Here is an 18,480-nt window from a genome sequence, read left to right on the forward strand (position 1 = left end):
CCTGTTATATGATCAATTTGGAGGTGCTAGTGTTGGACTGGTTACTGGTAATAATTACACAACACACAAATAAACCTGTTGGATTATAACTTGGAGATGTGTGATTTTTAATTTTGTTACATGATTGATAGACTTATCTTGCAACTTTGGGGATTAGATGGTAAGTGATGTAAACAATCTAGGGGAGGGAATCACCGGACAGAAAACCAGCCCTTACTCCCTCACTTATGAGAATATGTTTTCTGTCAAATAGTATTGTATAACCTACCAGAGACATTTTTTTCAAATTAACAATACCACAGAGCCTTTGGCAAGTATCCACAGCCTGCCCTCCCTCACGGACTACTGGCTGGTCATGGAGGAAACACTAACAAAGTTTTCTCTCCTCAACTGGAAAACGATCAATGCAAGCCAAGCAAGAGAATTTTTAAAATAGTGTTGAAAACAGATATTCCCTCAGATTTGCTTCTTACTTTTCTGTATACATATTTGCCCAACAGAGTTCCAAAACTGCTGCCAAAGATGCTCTTTGGTCACCAAAAGATTCATTGTGGTATAATTTCTGCTTAGGTATTTGTTTGCAGTGGAAACCAAAGTAAGTGGCAGAGGATCAAAAAGCACACAGAACTTCTGCCTTCTTGATCTGTACTTATATGCTTTCAACATAGAGGCCGATTCTGCCAAGACAACTTGAATCCAGTCATCATTACACAACAGCAGCATGGACAGAAGAGCCCTTTGTTGAGGCCATCATTATTTTTATGTTATCTTTTTGGTTTGGGGATGCGAACTGTAAGCCATGAGCTTTTGGAGTGATGTTCAGCTTGTTTTAAAAAAATTAAGAACAAACAAACTGATATTTGCTCATCAGGTGAAGCCTTGATTCTTGTTCAAAGCACTCTCTAGATGCTTCAGTTCTGGAGATACACTCTGCTCAAACATATGGCAGATGTCTGAATTTTAACTTGGGTCTCACAGGGAAGGATGGTGCCAGTCTAAAAAGGTAAATGTTGGAAAAAAAATCAGAAATTGAAACCAAAGTTTGAAATGAGTTTGGCACTGTATTTAAGTCATAAGGATTGTGGTAATGAAGGCTACAGAACAATGGCTTTACTGCTCCCTGGTTATCCTTTCATTATCAATTTATTGAAAGTTTGGAGAATAACATCTCAATGATAAGTTTTAAGTGAATATTCCTTGGAACCTACTAAAAGATGTTAGCACATATCAATCTCATCAAAATCAAGGAAGATACAATCTTGTATGTTATGTGATGTTGATGTTATGGATCATGGATCTGCTTAAGTTAACTGGCCAGTTACATTTCATTTATTTACCTTTTAACTGTTTGGCTGTCTGTCTTTGAGAGACAGCTAGAATCAAAGAGGAGTGGGCTTAAATCATAGATATTAATGAAATTACTTATTGCTTAACTTTACCCTGCTAAAGCTACTGTAGTATTAATAAACTGTTAATTATTTTGTTTAAGCTATAATTTTGGTGCCCAGAACAAAGTTTGATATTTGTTGCTTAAAACGTTAGGAATCATTGGGCAATTTGAAAGGTCATTGAGTGTTGCAAATATAAGGATAGGGAGGCTGATTTGATTTGGCTGTCTATCTCCATGTTGCAATACCTTGAATGCAAGGCAGTATTGACAGAATTTGGCATCAAAAATAAATAGTAACAGGAATCAATAGGATTCAAGGGTTCAGGGGAAAAACACTCCCCTGCCTGAAGTCATATATAGCACAAACAATGTTGAGGTTGTTGAAAGGATCACCATCTCAGTTACAAGGTAATGTCCTGAGCCTAAAACTCTTTTGCATTTTTTCCCCAAAATTATTTGCATGATCATAGGATGTGGGCATCACTGGCAAAATTCTTAATTGTGCCTGAGGAGATGGTGATGATCTACTTCCTTGAATTGCCACGTTCTTTGTGATAAAGGTACTTAATCATAGAGAGCTCCAGGACATTGAACCAGAGGTGAAGAAAAGGTAATAAAATGCCAGGATCAGACAGTGTACAACTTGGAGGGCAACACATATGTCGTGGCACTCCCATAAGCCTGCTGCCCTTGGCATAGCAGATGGCAAAGATTGAGAGATTTTGAAAGAATTTTAGTGAGTTGCTGCAGTGTGTGTCTTATTTACTGCGCGCACAATTGCCAGAGTGCATCGGGCTGAGTTACTTCCTGCAAAACTTCCACCCTCTGACCTGTTCATTACTTCATATGATGAGTGTCACTGCAAAAAAGTTGTTCCCCATCCGTAATTTGTATTTCAAATGGTGTGGGATGTTTTCTTGAGTACTGCAATCCATCTACTGTCAGTAGACCCACAGTACTGTTAGGAAGGGAGTTCCAGGTGAATGCACAACAACAGTGAATGAATGGCAACTTGGGTGAAATTTGCAGGTGGTGGTCTTCCCCAGTTTTGCTTCTAGGTATTAGAGAAATTGCAAGTTTGGAAGGCACTGTCAAAGGTTGCTTGGACTGTTGACACAGTTCATCATGTAGATGGGACACAATGCTGTCAATGGTGGAGGAAGAAAATTATTTAAAGTACAGAATAGGAAGTTGATCAAGTGGGCTGTTTGGTTCTGGATGGCACGATCTCCTATTGCTGCTGGAGCTACACATTCAGAAAGTGGAAATTATTCCATCACAATTACATCAGTCCAAGTCTGAGTGTTGTCCAGGTCTTGCTGCATTTGGACAGACTGGTTCAGTGCCAGAAAAGTTGCAAATGGCATGGACCATGGTTCAATCATCAGCAAACATTCCTAATTATGACCTGATGATGGAGTGAAGGACATTGACAATAGACAATAGGTGCAGGAGTAGGCCATTCAGCCCTTCGAGCCTGCACCGCCATTCAATATAATCATGGCTGATCATTCCTAATCAGTATCCTGTTCCTGCCTTATCTCCATAACCCTTGATTCCACTATCTTTGAGAGCTCTATCCAACTCTTTCTTAAATGAATCCAGAGAGTGGGCCTCCACTGCCCTCTGGGGCAGAGCATTCCACACAGCGACCACTCTCTGGGTGAAGAAGTTTCTCCTGAGCTCTGTCCTAAATGGTCTACCCTGCATTTTTAAGCTGTGTCCTTGTATACCTTGTATATACGCTATTCAAAAGGGCCACAACACACTGCAGTACACCAGGACTGCAAAAAGAAGAAGAGGAACACCTATACAAGGTATTCGCCAAAAACGGATACCCGCGCAACTTCATCAGCAGATGCCTAAGAGAAAGACCACGGAACGAGGACATACCACAACCAAAAGGACTAGCCACACTACCATACATCAGGAGCATCTCGGAACTGACTGCCAGACTACTGTGACCCCTAGGACTCATAACGGCACACAAACCAACAGCCACGCTCAGACAACAACTCACCAGAACAAAGGACCCGATACCCAACATGAGCAAGACGAATGTAGTGTACAAAATACCATGCAAGGACTGCACTAAACACTATATAGGACAAACAGGAAGACAGCTAACAATCCGCATCCACGAAAATCAACTAGCCACGAAACGACACGACCAGCTATCCTTAGTAGCCACATACGCAGACAACAAGCGACATGAATTCGACTGGGACAACACTACTATCATAGGGCAAGCCAGACAGAGAACAGCCAGGGAATTCCTAGAGGCATGGCATTCATCCACAAACTCCATCAACAAACACATTCGACCTGGACCCAATATACCAACCACTACAGCGGACAGCTGAAACTGACAACCGGAAGCGGCAGGGACAGACCACTATAAACATCGGAGGAAACATCAAAGAAGCGCTTCGCAGGAGGCTCCCAAGCACTGATGATGTCGCCTAGCCAGGGGATGAAATGTTTGCAACAAAAACTTCCAGCTCGGCGAACAGAACCACAACAACGAGCACCCGAGCTACAAATCTTCGCACAAACTTTGAACACTTAGAGGATGCACGGAGGGTGGCAAGGTGCAGAATATACTGTGGGTGGGAGATTTTAATACCCACCAAGAGTCGCGCAGTAGCAGTACTACAGATCGAGCCGGTAGGGTTGAAAAGGACATAGCTAGACTGGGTCTGCAGCGGTGTTGAGGGAACCAACAAGAGGGAAAAACATGCCTGACCTAATCCTTACTAAACTACTGGCTGCAGATGCATCTGTCCATGAGAGCATTGGTAAGAGAAACCACTGCACAGTCCTTGTTGGGACAAAGTCCCTCCTTCACATTGAGAATATCCACCTTCATGTTGGGTAGCACTATCACCATTCTAAAAGGGACAGATTTTGAACAGATCTGGCATCTCAAGACTGGGCATCTTTGAGGCACTGTGGCCCATCAACAGCAGCAGAGTCATACTCCAGCACAATGTGCAATCTCATGACCCAGCATATCCCCAATCAATCATTCCAATCAAGCCAGGGAACAACCCTGGTTCAACGGATAATGCAGGAGTGCAGGCCAAAAGCAGCATGAGTCACACCTGAAAATGAGTTGTCCACCAGGTGAAGGTACCAAACAGGACTACGTACGTGCCAAACAGCATAAGCAATAAATGATAGAGAGAGCTAAAGGATCCGACAACCAATAGGCCAGATCTCTAAGCTCTGCAGTCCTGCCACATCCAATCTTGAATGGTGGTGGACAATTCACTGGAGGAGGAGACTTCATAGATATCCCTTTCCTAAATGATGGGAGAGCCAAGTGCATCAGTGCAAACCATAGGGCTGAAGAATTCACAGAAACCTTCAGCGAGAAGTGCTAAGTGGATGATCCATCTCGGTCTCCCTCCAGTGGTCCCCAGCAGATGCCAATCTTCAGCCATAGAATCATAGAGATGTACAGCACGGAAACACACCTTTCGGTCCAACTCGTCCATGCCAACCAGATATCCTAATCTAATTTAGTCCCATTTGCCAGCATGTGGCAACATTTGCCAGCAATATCCCTCCAAACCCTTCCTACTCACATATCCATCCAAATGCCTTTTAAATGCTGTAATCGTATCAGTCTCCACCACTTCCACTGGCAGCTCATTCCATACACATACCACCCTCGGTGTGAAAAAGACCCTTAGGTCCTTTTTATATCTTTCCCCTCTCACCCTAAACCTATGCCCTCTAGTTCTGGACTCCCCCACCCCAGGGAAAAGATCTGTTTATTTACCCTATCCATGCCTCTCGTGATTTATAAACCTCAATGAGGTCACCCCTCAGCCTCTGATGCTCCAGGGAAAAATACCCCTGCCTATTCAGCTTCTCCCTGTAGCTCAAAACCTCCAACCCAGGCAACATCCTTATAAATCTTTTCTGAACCCTTTCAAGTTTCACAACATCCTTCTGATAGGAAGACCAGAAATGCACACAATATTACACATATAGCCTAAACTATGCTTTGTACAGCCGCAACATGACGTCCCAAATGCTATACTCAATGCTCTAACCAATAAAGGAAAGCATACCAAAGGCCTTTTTCACTATCCTATCTACCTGCGACTCTACTTTCAATGAACTATGAACCTTCACTCCAAGGTCTCTTTCTTCAGCAACACTCCCCAGGACCTTATCATAAAGTGTATAAGTCCTGCTCTGATTTGCTTTTCTAAAATGCAGTACCTCACATTTATCTAAATTAAACTCCCATCTGCCACTCCTCAGCCCATTGGCCCATCTGATCAAGATCCCGTTGCAACCGGAGGTAACCTTCTTCGCCGTCCATTACACAATTTTGATGTCATCTGCAAATTTACTAATTATACCTCCCAAGTTCATATCCAAATCATTTATATAAATGACAAAATGTAGTGGATCCAACACCAAATCTTGAGGAACTCCACTAGTGACAGGCCTCCAGTCTGAAAACGAACCCTCCACCACCACCCTCTGTCTTCTACCTTCGAGCCAGTTCTGCATCCAAATGGCTAGTTCTCCCTGCATTCCATGAGATCTAACATTGCTAACCAGTGTCCCATGATGAACCTTATTGAACGCCTTACTAACATCCATATAGATCATGTCCACCGCTCTGCTCTCATCAATCTTCTTTGTTACTTCTTCAAAAATGTCAATCAAGTTCGTGAGACATGATTTGCCACGCACAAATCCATGCCAACTATCCCTAATCAGTCCTTGCCATTCCAAATACACGTAAATCCTTTCCCTCAAGATTCCTACTGACAACCTGCCCGCTACTGAAGTCAGGCTAATCGGTGTATAGTACCCTGGCTTGTCCTTACCACCTTTCTTAAATAGTGCCATCATGTTTGCCAACCTACAGTCTTCTGGCACCTCATGTGTGACTATCAATGATGCAAATATATCAACAAGGGGCCCAGCAATCATTTCCCTAGCTTCGCAGAGTTCGAGGGTACACCTGAACAGATCCTGGGGAGTTATGCACTTTTATCCAGTGCCTCCTTCTCTGCAATTTAGACACTTTTCAAGATGTCAACATCTATTTCCCCACATTCCATATCTTCCATGCCCTTCTGCATAGTAAACAATGATGCAAAATACTTGTTTAGTATCACCCCCATCTCCTGCTGCTCCACACATGGGCTGTCTTGCTGATCTTTGAGAGGCCCTATTCTTTCCCTCGTTACTCTTTTATCCTTAATGTATTTATAAAAATCCTTTGGATTCTTCTTAAACCTATTTGCCAAAGCTATCTCATATCCTCTTTGTGCCCTCCTGATTTCCCTCTTAAATATATTCCTACTGCTTTTATACTATTCTAATGATTCACTCGATCTATCCTGTCTATGCTTCCTCTTTTTTCTTAACCAAAACCTCAATTTCTTGAGTCATCCAGCATTTCCTACACCTACCAGTCTTTCCTTTCACCCTAACAGCAATGTACTGTCTCTGGAGTCTCATTATCTCATTTCTGGAAGCTTCCCATTTTCCAGTTGTACCTTTACCTGCAAACATCTGTTCCCATTCTGATTTTGAAAGTTCTTACCTAATACCATCAAAATTAGCCTTCCTCCAGTTTAGAACTTGAACTTTTAGATCTGGTCTATCCTTTTCCATTACTATTTTAAAACTAAGAGAATTATGGTTGCTGGCCCCAAAGTGCTCCCCCACTGACACCTCAGTCACCTGTCAGGCCTTATTCCCAAGAGTAGGTCAAGTTTCGCCCCTTCTCTAGTAGGTACAACCACATACTGAATCAGAAAACTTTCTTGTGCACACTTTACAAATTTCTGTCTATCTAAACCCTTCACACTATGGCAGTCCCAGTCTATGTTTGGAAAGTTAAAATCCACTACCATAACCATCCTATTATTCTTACAGATAACTGAAATCTCCTTACAAATTTGTTTTTCAATTTCCTGCTGAGTATTGGGGGGCGGGGGGGGGGGGCAGTTTGTTTATAATATAAACCCAATAAAGTCAACATCCCTTTCTTATTTTGGGAATGTATTTTCGGGAATATTCTCCCTCAGTATAACAATAATGCTACCCCTTATCAAAAATGCCAACCCCTCCTCTCTTGCCTCTCTTTCTGTCCTTTCTATAGCATTAAGCTGCCAGTCCTGTCCATCCCTGAACCATGTTTCTGTAATTACTACGAAATTCCAGTCAAATGCTCCTAACCATGCCCTGAGTTCATCTGCCTTTCCTGTTAGGCCCCTTGCATTGAAGCAAATGCAGTTTAATTTATCAGTCACAGAGACGTACAGCATGGAAACAGACCCTTGGATCCAACCTGTCCATGCCGACCTGATATCCCAACCAAATCTAGTCCCACCTGCCACCACCGGCCCATATCCCTCCAAATTCTTCCTATTCATATACCCATCCAAATATCTCTTAAATGTTGCAATTCTGCTTTGTTCCTGCCTGCCCTGACTATTTGACTCACTCCCTTTCCCAACTGTACCAGTCTCAGATTGATTTCTTTTCTCACTATCTCCCTGGATTCCACGCCCCCACATTATTAGTTTAAATCCTCCCGAGCAGTTCTAGCAAATCTCCCTGCCAGTATATTAGCCCCCTTGCAATGCAGGTGCAATCCACCCTTCTTGTACATGTCACTTCTACCCCAAAAGAGATTCCAATAATCCAAAAATGTATACCCTTCTCCCCTGCATTAGCTCCTCAGTCATGCATTTATCTGCTCTGTCCTCCTATTCCTACCCTCACTAGCTCGTAGCACCGGGAGTTGTAATCCAGATATTACTACCCTCGAGGAACTCCTTTTTCAATTCCTACCTAACTGTCTATATTCTCCCTTCAGAATCTCATCCTTTTCCCTTCTTATGTCATTAATTCCGATGTGTACAATGACCTCTCGCTGGTCCCTCTCCAAGCTATCCTTGATCTTGACACCACGGAGGCAACACACCATTCTGATTTTTCACTGCCAGCCGCAGAAATGTCTCTCTGTGCCTCTGACTACAGAGCCCCCTAACACAATTGATTACTTAGAACCCGACGTACCCCTCACTGCATTAGAACTAGTCTCGATACTAGAAACTTGACTGTTTGTGCTACATTCCTCTGAGAGTCTATCACCCCCTACATTTTCCAAAACAGCACACTTGTTTGAAATGGGGAAAGCCACAGAAGACTCCTGCACTATCTACCCACGCCATCTACCTTTCCTGGAGTTAACCCATCTGCCTGACTGTATCTGCGGCTTTTCTCCTTTCCTCTAACTGCCATCCATCACACCACCTCGCTCTTGTGGATTCATCATTGCCTGTAATTGCCATTCCAATTGATCTATATGATCTGATGGGGTTTGCAACCAAAGATACTTCCTGCAGACATAATAATCCGTAACATGGAAACTCTCCCTAAACTCCCACATCTGACAGGAAGAGTACATCACTCTGATAAAGGCCACCTTTGCTCCTTCACAATCTACAGACCCAGAAAATAGCACTGCCTTTTTGCTCTGAAAAAGTGCTCTAGGATAACTTAGTACTTATGGTTTATATTTTTAAAATTTAATCAAGAGACAAATCTCAATAAAACATATAATCAAGAACCATTCTACTTGCTACTGTAGACTTACAGCAAGGTTACATGTTAAAAACTATGCACTTATCTGTCCCTGTGCTGAGAGATCTCCCACCCAGATTCCTCCAGGTCAGCTGTGAATCTAGCTGCTTGTTAACTTTTCCTCGATGCTCTCCAAAATCCAGACACAGATGAATTCAAACAGCAAAGGCTGTAACTGTGCAGATTCACAGCAGTCAGTAAGCAGCGTAGGTTTCTTTCTCTCACTCCCTCACTGACTGTGTACTCACTGCCTTTTGTCAGTCTTTTTCCTTTCAAAAATACCGTTATTTTGATCTTCTTTCCCAAAAGTTCCAAAACAATGTAACAGCTTATAAAACAGTAATTGCTGCTCCTGGAATTCAAGGAAATCACCTCCAACACCTAAAATACCTCAAAAAAGGAGCAGCTCTTACAGAATTTGATTTACTGCACATGAAGTCAAGATATGGTTGGAGATACTGGATACCGCGATGACTATGGGCCCTGACAACATTCCAGCAAGAATACTGAAGATTTACTTCGGAACTTGCTGCTCTCCCGCCAAAGTCTTCTAGTACAACACAGACATTTACCTGACAATGTGGAAAATTGCCCAGGTAAGTGCTGTTTCAAGAAGCAGGACAAATCCAATCTGGTTAATTACTGCCTCATCAGACCACTCTCGATCATCAGTAAATTGATGGAAGATGTCATTAACAATGCTATCAAGTAGCACTCGCTTAGCAATAACCTGCTTGGTGATGCCCAGTTTGGTATCTGCCAGGGCCACTCAGCTCTTGACCTCATTACAGCCTTAGTTCAAACATGGACAGAACAGCTGAATTCTAGAGGTGAGTTGAGGGTGACAGCCCTTGACATTAAGGGTGCATTTGACGGAGTATGGCATCAAGAAGCTCTAGCAAAACTGGAATAAATGGATATCGGGGAAAAAATCTCTGCTGGTTGGAGTCATACTTGACACATAGACACATGGCTGCATATGTTGGAGATTAGTCATCCAGGACATCTCTACATAAGTTCCTCAGGGTAGTGTCCTAGGCCCAACCATCTTCAGCTGCTTCCTCAATCACGTTCCCTCCATCATAAAGTCAGAAGTGTGATTTTCACCAATGATTGCAAATGTCCAGCACCATTCGCGATTCCTCAGATATTGAAGCAGTCTATGCTCAAATGCAACAAGATCTGGACAATATCCTGCTTTGGGCTGACAAGTAGCAAGTAACATTCACACCGGACAAATGCCAGGCTATGATCAGCTATAAGAGATAACCTAACTACCATTCCTTGACATTCAATGGTGTTACCATCACTGAATCCCTACTAGCAACATCCTCGGGGGCTTACCATTGACCAGGGACTCAACTGGACTTGCCATATAAACACAGTAGCTACAAGACCAGGTGAGAGGCTAAGAATACTGTAGCAAGTAACTCACCGCCTGACTCCCTAAAGCCTGGCCACCATCTACAAAGCACAAGTCAAGAGTATAATGGAAATCTTCCCACTTTGCTGGGTGGGTGCAGCTCCAACAAAACTCAAGAGGCTTGACACCATCCAGGACAAAGCAGCTCGCTTGATTGCCACCACATCCACATGCATCCATTCCCATCATCACCAACACTCAGTAACAATAGTGTGTACTAACTACAAGATGCACATTAGAAATTCACGGTAGCAACTTCCAAACCCATGACCACTTTCAGCTAGAAGGACAAGGTAAGCAGATACATGGGAACATTACCACCATCAAGTATCCTTCCAAGTTATTCACTACCCTGACTTAGAAATATATCGCCATTCCTTCACTATTGCTGTGTCAAATTCCTGGAATTCCCTCCCTAATGGCATTGTGGGTCAACCCTTGGGAGTGGATTGCAGCAATTGAAGAAAGCAGCTCACAACCACCTTCTCAAGGGAACCAGGGTCGGGATGAACTGCCAGCAACACACACATACCACAAATGGGGATAGCGGTTTAACCCACTGATCAGAAACAGAACTGGTCAAGCCATATAAATAATGCAGCTATAAGAGCAGATTAGCAATTCTGCAATGAGTAACTCACTTTCTGACTCAGCAAAATCTTTCTATAATTTATAAGGCACAACTGAGGAGTATGATGGAATATTGTCCACTAGCCTGGATGAGTACAGCTGCATCAGCACTTAAGCTCAACAGCATCTTGCTCGATTGGCAATCCATTCACTACTGGTTCAGTACGCGTACCATCTCAAAGACGGACTGAGGTAATTAGCCAAGCCTATTCAATAGTGCCTACCAAGCACATGACTTTTATCACCTAGAAGATACAAGTTGCAGATATCTATGAATTACACGCCATTCTGGATGAGTGCAGCTCCATCAACATTCAACAAGTTCAACATCACCCAAGACAAAGCAATCATCTTGATCAGCATTTAATTGGTTAACAGCACAGTCATGGGAATGTATACCACACAACTCGTGAACACTCCTTCAACAGCACTTTCGAAATCCAGAACAACTGCAGCAAACACACAGGAGTACCAACAACTGTAAATTCTCCTCGGAGTCACACACATTCAGAAATATAAATCAGCTGAGTCTGGACCAAATTTCTGAAACTGCTTACTTAACAGCACCGTAGAAGTATCTTCCCACATGAAGTTCAGTGATTCAAGGAGGTGGCTTAGCATCACTTCTCAATGGGAATTGGGGAATGACAATAAATGCAGGCCTTACCAGCAACATCCACATCCTACGAATGAATAAAGAGTGCACTGTGCCAGTTTTGGTATATGTAATGCGAGGACAGAAAGCAATTTAAAACTGGAGAAACAAATAGGTTTCTCACTGAGTATTACAAGGTATCTCCATCATAAGTAAAACTGTTAGAAAACATGACCAAAGTGCTGCAAGCCCTAATAGAACTGAGGAAAAATATGCTTTAGCCTTTATGGTTAAGCCATGAACTGACAGTCTATCACCATTCTTACCCAATGGGTTGGGCCTCATTGATTGGTGGACTTGAGGCTGTGTTGGCTGTTGGCCTTGTACCTGAGGCTGCGGCTGCGCTTGTGGCTGATTACCATAGGGCAGTCCAAGTGCGGCATATGCTCTCTGCATTGAGCTGGGATCGATAGGGTTTGAATTAGTGGATGTACCTTGCGGACCACTTCCAACTGCACCGACTGCATTTGGTAACCCACTTGACAGAGAACCTAATAAGGCTGTAAAATCAGATACAACAAATTTGTAAGAAAGTTACTGGTCAATCAATACACAACGCCCATTTTGATTAACAGTTAGATTGCAAGAACATCTTGCATTTCTATTTCATTGAAGTGCAATGTAATACAAACAAAAACAAAACGGGCGATGCTAGAAATCTGACAGAAAAGCAGAAAGTGCTGGAGAAGGTCTGGTAGCATCTGTTAAAAAAAACCACAGCTAATGCCAAGGGTAACTGGATTTGAAATATTAACTATGTTTTTCTCTTTGCAGATGCTGTCTGACCTTCTGAACTTCTCTCACTGTCTATTACTGTTGTGATGTAATACAAGTTGATAAAATATAAATGAATGCTTTTTCAGAGTAAAGTAGTTTATGATTTGAAAGGAGTACAGTCCACGCTTAGGCATGAAAGGTTTACCCTCCCCCCACACCCATATACTATAGTAGATGGGGCATAATTTAAAAATTTAGTCACAAATTCAAATGAACTCACTTCCTCTTGGCTATTCCACAGTAATGTGTTTGGCTAATTTTAAGTCTCCTACATTAAACATTTGAAGAGAAACAAGCAGTTTCAGAAAATAAAAGGTAAACCCTGATTCTCCTTCCTAATAGATAACAGATGAAAAATATTTCAACTAGCAGGTTAACAGTTTCCAAGGTCATTTTCCAGTGTTATAATCAATAAAAGAGCACAACAGGAGTTTGATATGGTATCAAAATTTGAATGCAAATGATTCAAAGGTACTCACAAAGTTTGAAAAATTAAAAGATGCAATGCTGTACAAGTGCTATTCAAAATCAATCACAAAAGCTCCATGCATATTATTAGTATCTAAAATTTCTGTCCTTATTATGCAGATCATGAAAGAAGGGGAAATGCATATGAATTGTAAATACATGTAGCTGTTATTTGTACAGATCACAAGATCTTGGTGTTCTGATTTAGGATTTACTTACTGATGAGGCAACTGTGCCAAGTCCAAATGTCAAGGCTTAATAAATTTAAATAAGTTAAACCAACAAGTAACCAACAGAAATGCATAAAGAGACACGGAAGGTATATCAGATCATTAATTTGTTTTGTTATTTACCAGGGAGATTGAACAGGCAGATATGAAAGAAATGCATTTAAGTAAAAGAACTGAATAAACTAAACAAACTCTACATGCAAATTGAGCCAACACTGTTATGACATTTAACATCATAGAAATAACATTCCAAGATAACAAGCTACACCTTAGACAGGCACACACATTATCCTGCCCATATCTTAACTTTGTAACTGCTGTTGAGCTAATATATACATTTAAATAAGACGAATTTGGAAAACACATTTTCTAATAATTTATTACATGCATATGACATTGTGAATCAATGGCACTTACTCTGTTGATTCCTCTTGTCACTGGCATTTTTCAGGGGTAGACATACAGGACAGTCATGTCGAGTGCAGTTTTTCCAGTGAGAGATGATTTGCCTTGATGATGCACAGTGAGCAACTGTTTAAACAAACAGGCAGATTTCTAATATTAAACTTATGAAATCAGGATCAGATCAAACTGGATAACTACAATTAAACTGCTTTTAAAATGTCATTTAATGAAACAATGTTAAAAGGCTGCTGTGGCTGAGTGGGTCAGCACAAGACAACATGAAGCCATAGTAAATATTATCAGCAGACCATCTCATGCAGGCCCAACTTTTCCAACTGAGGAAAAGCATTTGGTACAGGGAAGCAAAGCATTTTGCTTTTAAAAATGAAATGATGGGCCACAGGACCACCTTGCAGAAAATTTAATTTTCTCACTCTGCTGAGCACCCAGTCTCTGCTCCAAAATTGTTGAGAGAAGATGCTTTGTAAGATGCTTTCCATTAGAACACGCATAGAGTAGAGGAGAGAAAAGAGAGGAGCGTTACTCAGCAATACATACACACAGCCAGAAAACTACTCAAGCCCTCCTCACCACCTGGAGGTTACTTGCACCAAGGCGCCTGGAGGGGCAGGTGTGAAAAGGGGAGAAAAAATAATTTTCAGAGAATATGCAAAACACATTAAAAAAAATTGTTAAAACTAAGTTTTGCTTCATCCTGTTGGCCAAGACTTTTTTTGTGAAGTTTACAACTAATGTAAATTTGAAATCAGCAGCTATGGACACAGTTACAGTGACATGTGTTGTATGAAGCCATTTGGAATTATAAAGAACACCATAACAGAAAAGATCTACCATTTGAACCATTTCTGCAGTTGTCAAACATTACAGCTCGATTAGAACACAAAGTCCAAAGGGATATCTGTGAATTCTCCAACGCTGTGTTGATTGCAAACATAATTTAGATCTTACTTTAGAGTAATTAGCAGAGAAATCTAGTCTGAGGATCTGTATTCTCAGATCCTCAGACTACAGCATACTGAGGAAACTCATATGAAAGAGAAGAGAGATTGTACTGGCATAATTATCTAATCATTGCGTTAAAAGCATGTGAACATGTATTTTTCACTTCTACCAGCATGCTTGTGCTTGTTTGTGTTTTTACAATTAAACCAAAGGCAGTGTGTGCATATACTCTCAGCAAATGGAACAGTTACATTTTTGGATATTCACAATGAATTAAAACCACTTAAGGCATTGTAACCATAGGCTCAGGAGCATGTCATTCAAACTATCACATCTGTCTCACTTTTCAAGCTATGCAACTCCTGATCTGCACATCAATTTCAAATCCCTAATTCCCTTAGATAACAAAGATCAATAAATCCTAGCCTTAGATTTTAATGAACCAATATCTACAGCCTGTTGAGAGGGATATTTCAAATTTTTTGCTTTTACTCATGGGATGTAGGCATCACTGACTGGCCAGTATTTATTGCCTGTCCCTAATTGCTGTTGAAAAGGTGGCGGTGAGCTGCCTTCTTAACCATTGCAGTCCAGGTTCTGTAGGTTAACACAGCAACAGTGAAGGAACAGCTGTATATTTCCAAGTTAGAATGGTGAGTTGCTTGGAGAGGGGCTTGCAGCATTCCTTGCATAGGTTTGGAAGGTATTTTTTCAGAATTTTTGGTGATTTTCTGCGATGGATCTCGTAGATAGTACACACTGCTGCGACTGAGTGTGAGAGATGGAGGGAATGGATGCTCATGGATGTGGTACCAAACTTCTCGAGTGCTGCTACACCCACTCAGAAAAATGGACAGTATTCTGACTTGCAGATGGTGGATGGGCTCTGGGGAGTCAGAAGGTGAGTTACCACAGTATTCCTAGCCTCTCATCTGCTCTTGTTTAGGTGGCGAGTCCAGTTGAGTTTCTGGTCAATGGTAACCCCCAAGATGTTGCTAATGTGGATTCGGTGATGGTAACACACTCTTATTGTTAAGGATGGTGATTAGTCGGTCTTTTACTGAAGATGATCATTGCTTCATAATTATGTGGCGCAAATGTTACTTGCCATTTGTGAGTCCAAGCCTGGATATTGTCCAATTTTTGTTGTATTTGAACACGGATTGCTTCAGTATCTGAGGAGTCACAAATGCTGAGAGGCCATTTGTGAACATTGCGTAAACATAGGTGAACATCCTCACTTCTGATGTTATGATGGAGGGAATGTCATTGATGAAATAGCTGAAGATAGTTAGGCCTAGGACAATACCCTGAGGAACGCTTGCAGAGATGCCCTGGAGCTATGATGGCTGACCTCCTACCACAACCACCTTTCTCTGAGCCAGGTATGACTCCAACCAGCACAGTCACCCCGATACTCACTGATTCCAATTTTGCTAGGACTCAGTGATGCCACACTCAGTCAAATGCAGCTTTGCTGTCAAAGGCTATCACTTTCATTTCACCTCTGGAATTCAGCTTTTTTATCCATGTTTGAATCAAGGTTGTAATGAAGTCAGGAGTTGAGTGAACCTGGCAGAACTCAAAATTGGGCATCACTGAGCAGGTTATTGCTAAGCAGGTGCTGCTTCATAGCACTATTGATGACACCTTCCATCACTTTACTAATGATTGAGAATAGACTGATGAGACAGTAATTGGCCAGGTTGGATCTGTCCAGCTGTGTGTGTACAGCACATACCTGGGCAATTTTCCACATTGTCAGGTAAATACCAGTGCTGCAACTGCACTGGAAGAGCTTGGTTAGAGCAGCAGCAAGTTCTGGAGCACAAGTCTTCAGTACTATTGTTGGCATGTTGTCAAGGCCCAGAACCTTTGTGCATTCAGTGCCTCCAACCATTTCTTGATATCACATGGAGTGAATTGAATTGGCTGAGGATTGGCATCTGCAATGCTGGGGACCACTGGAGAAGGCTGAGATGGATCATCCATTTGGTACTTCTGCCTGAAGATTGTTGCAAATTTTTCAGCCTTATCTTTGCACTTATGTTGGGCTCTTCCATCTTTGAGGATGGGGATATTTATGGAGTCCCCATCTCCAGTGAGTTGTTTAAATTATCCACCACCATTTGCACTGGATGCGGCATGACTATAGAAGTTTAAATCTGATCTGTTGGTTGTGGGATGCTTAGCTCTGCTGATCACTTATTGTCTAGCACACAAGGAGTCCCATTTGGTGGCTTACCAGATTGACAACTCATTTTCAGGTACACCTGATGCTGCTTCTGGCGTGACCTCCTGCACTCCCCATTGAACCAGAGTTGATCCCCTGGCTTGGTGGTAATGGTTGACTGCTGTATATGCTGGGCCATGAGACTGTAGATTGTGCTGAAATACAAATCCTCATGGATGCACAGTCTTGAGTTACTAGACCTGTTTGAAATCTGCCCCACTTAGCATGGTAATTGTGATGTGAAAGTGGGACTTTGCTTTCACAAGGACTGTGTGGTGATCACTTTATCGACGCTGTCACGAAAAGACGCATCTGTAGCCGGCAGAGTGGTAAGGATAAAGTTGAGTACGTTTTTTCCTTGATGGATCCTTCACCACCCGCCGTAGACTCAGTCTAGCAGCTATGTCCTTTAAAACCAGACCAGCTCAATCAGTAGTGCTACTGCCGAGCCAACCTTGATGACAAACATTGAAATCCCCCACCAAGAGTAGATTCGGCACCCTTTCCATCTTCACTGCTTCCCCCAAGTGTTGCTTAACATGGAGGAGTACTGAATCATCAGTTCAGGGAGGATAGTATGTGGTAATCAGCAGGTTTCCTTGTTCATGTTTAACCTGAAGCCATGAGAATTCATAGGCGTCGGAGTCAACATTGAGGTCTCCCGGGGCAACACCCTCCCGGCTGTATACCACTTGTGCTGCAAACTCTGCTAGTCCCCGTCGGTATGACAGGATATATCCAAGGATGATGATGGCGTTGTCTGGGACATTATCTGTATTGTCTAATTTCATGAGTATGACTATGTTGTGTTGTTGTTTGATGAGTCTGTGAGACAGCTCTCTCAACTTTGGCACTAGCCCCCAGATGTTAGTAAGGGTGGGTTTTGCAGGGTGAACAGGGCTGTTTGCACCGTTATCTTTTTTGGTGCCTATGTTAATGCCGGGTGGTCCACCCAGGAGGTCTTAACTCTTTGTTGAGACTTCATAGTGACAGCTACAACTGAATAGCTGGCAAGGCCCTTTCAGAGGCACTTGACAGTCAACCACACTGCTGTTTGACTGCAAAATAAAGAATCCTCCCTAATTTCACTCTTGTATGATCTAGTGCTCATTTTAAGACTCTCCACTCTTATTCAGGATTCTCCTCCAAAGGAAAAAAACACTCTAAAGTCATTCTGTTATAACGCATGTTTTGCAAACGCAAATTCACTGTAACATGATTGATGAATTGGGGATGCTGTTTCTACAGCACAAACTTTTAAATGTGTGTTGGTTGAAACATGACTATAGCACCAACACACTAAGCACTGTTTCTAAAGAGCATCATTCTATCACGTGGGATTGCACAAGAATGCAACCATTGTGTTTTTGAAGAATTGACGACATCTACAAAATCAAGTATTGATTAAATTAAGTATCTTGATTAGCGGTTTCCTAAACGTTCCAACAGCTGAACACAACTGTGAACTATGCACCTGCGAGATGGATACCTTATTGTCTGTGCTTGATGCTCTCTTGCAGTCTCTTGTTATAGGTGAGTTGGATGAAAAGTCCTCATCTCATGAATTCAAGGCGGTAGCAGATTGATCAAGAAATAGAAAGGCTCCTGGCAAGGATGGAATTGGAACTGAACTCTTCAAGCACTGAAGTCCCATCTATGGCCACTTGTTTGTGA

At 42.1% G+C, this 18,480-nt stretch overlaps 1 protein-coding gene across 7 annotated transcripts in view; it reads right to left on the minus strand.

Moving 5' to 3' along the window:
• crebbpb (CREB binding lysine acetyltransferase b) overlaps positions 1–18,480 on the minus strand; it is a 210,217-nt gene that overhangs the window by 124,476 nt on the left and 67,261 nt on the right. For all 7 annotated transcript variants that reach the window (XM_087997874.1, XM_087997875.1, XM_087997872.1 and 4 more), the window contains exons 5-6: positions 13,623–13,736; positions 11,997–12,230 (exon numbers count right to left, since the gene is read on the minus strand). In XM_087997874.1, coding sequence (XP_087854000.1) covers positions 11,997–12,230; positions 13,623–13,736 — 348 coding nt within the window. The remainder of the gene's footprint in view (positions 1–11,996; positions 12,231–13,622; positions 13,737–18,480) is intronic.

Source organism: Chiloscyllium plagiosum, unplaced genomic scaffold (genome assembly GCF_037043375.1).
Source record: "Chiloscyllium plagiosum isolate Xiang-an unplaced genomic scaffold, Cpla_swu_hap1 HiC_scaffold_20, whole genome shotgun sequence".
In the NCBI taxonomy this organism is placed as follows: Eukaryota; Metazoa; Chordata; class Chondrichthyes; order Orectolobiformes; family Hemiscylliidae; genus Chiloscyllium; species Chiloscyllium plagiosum.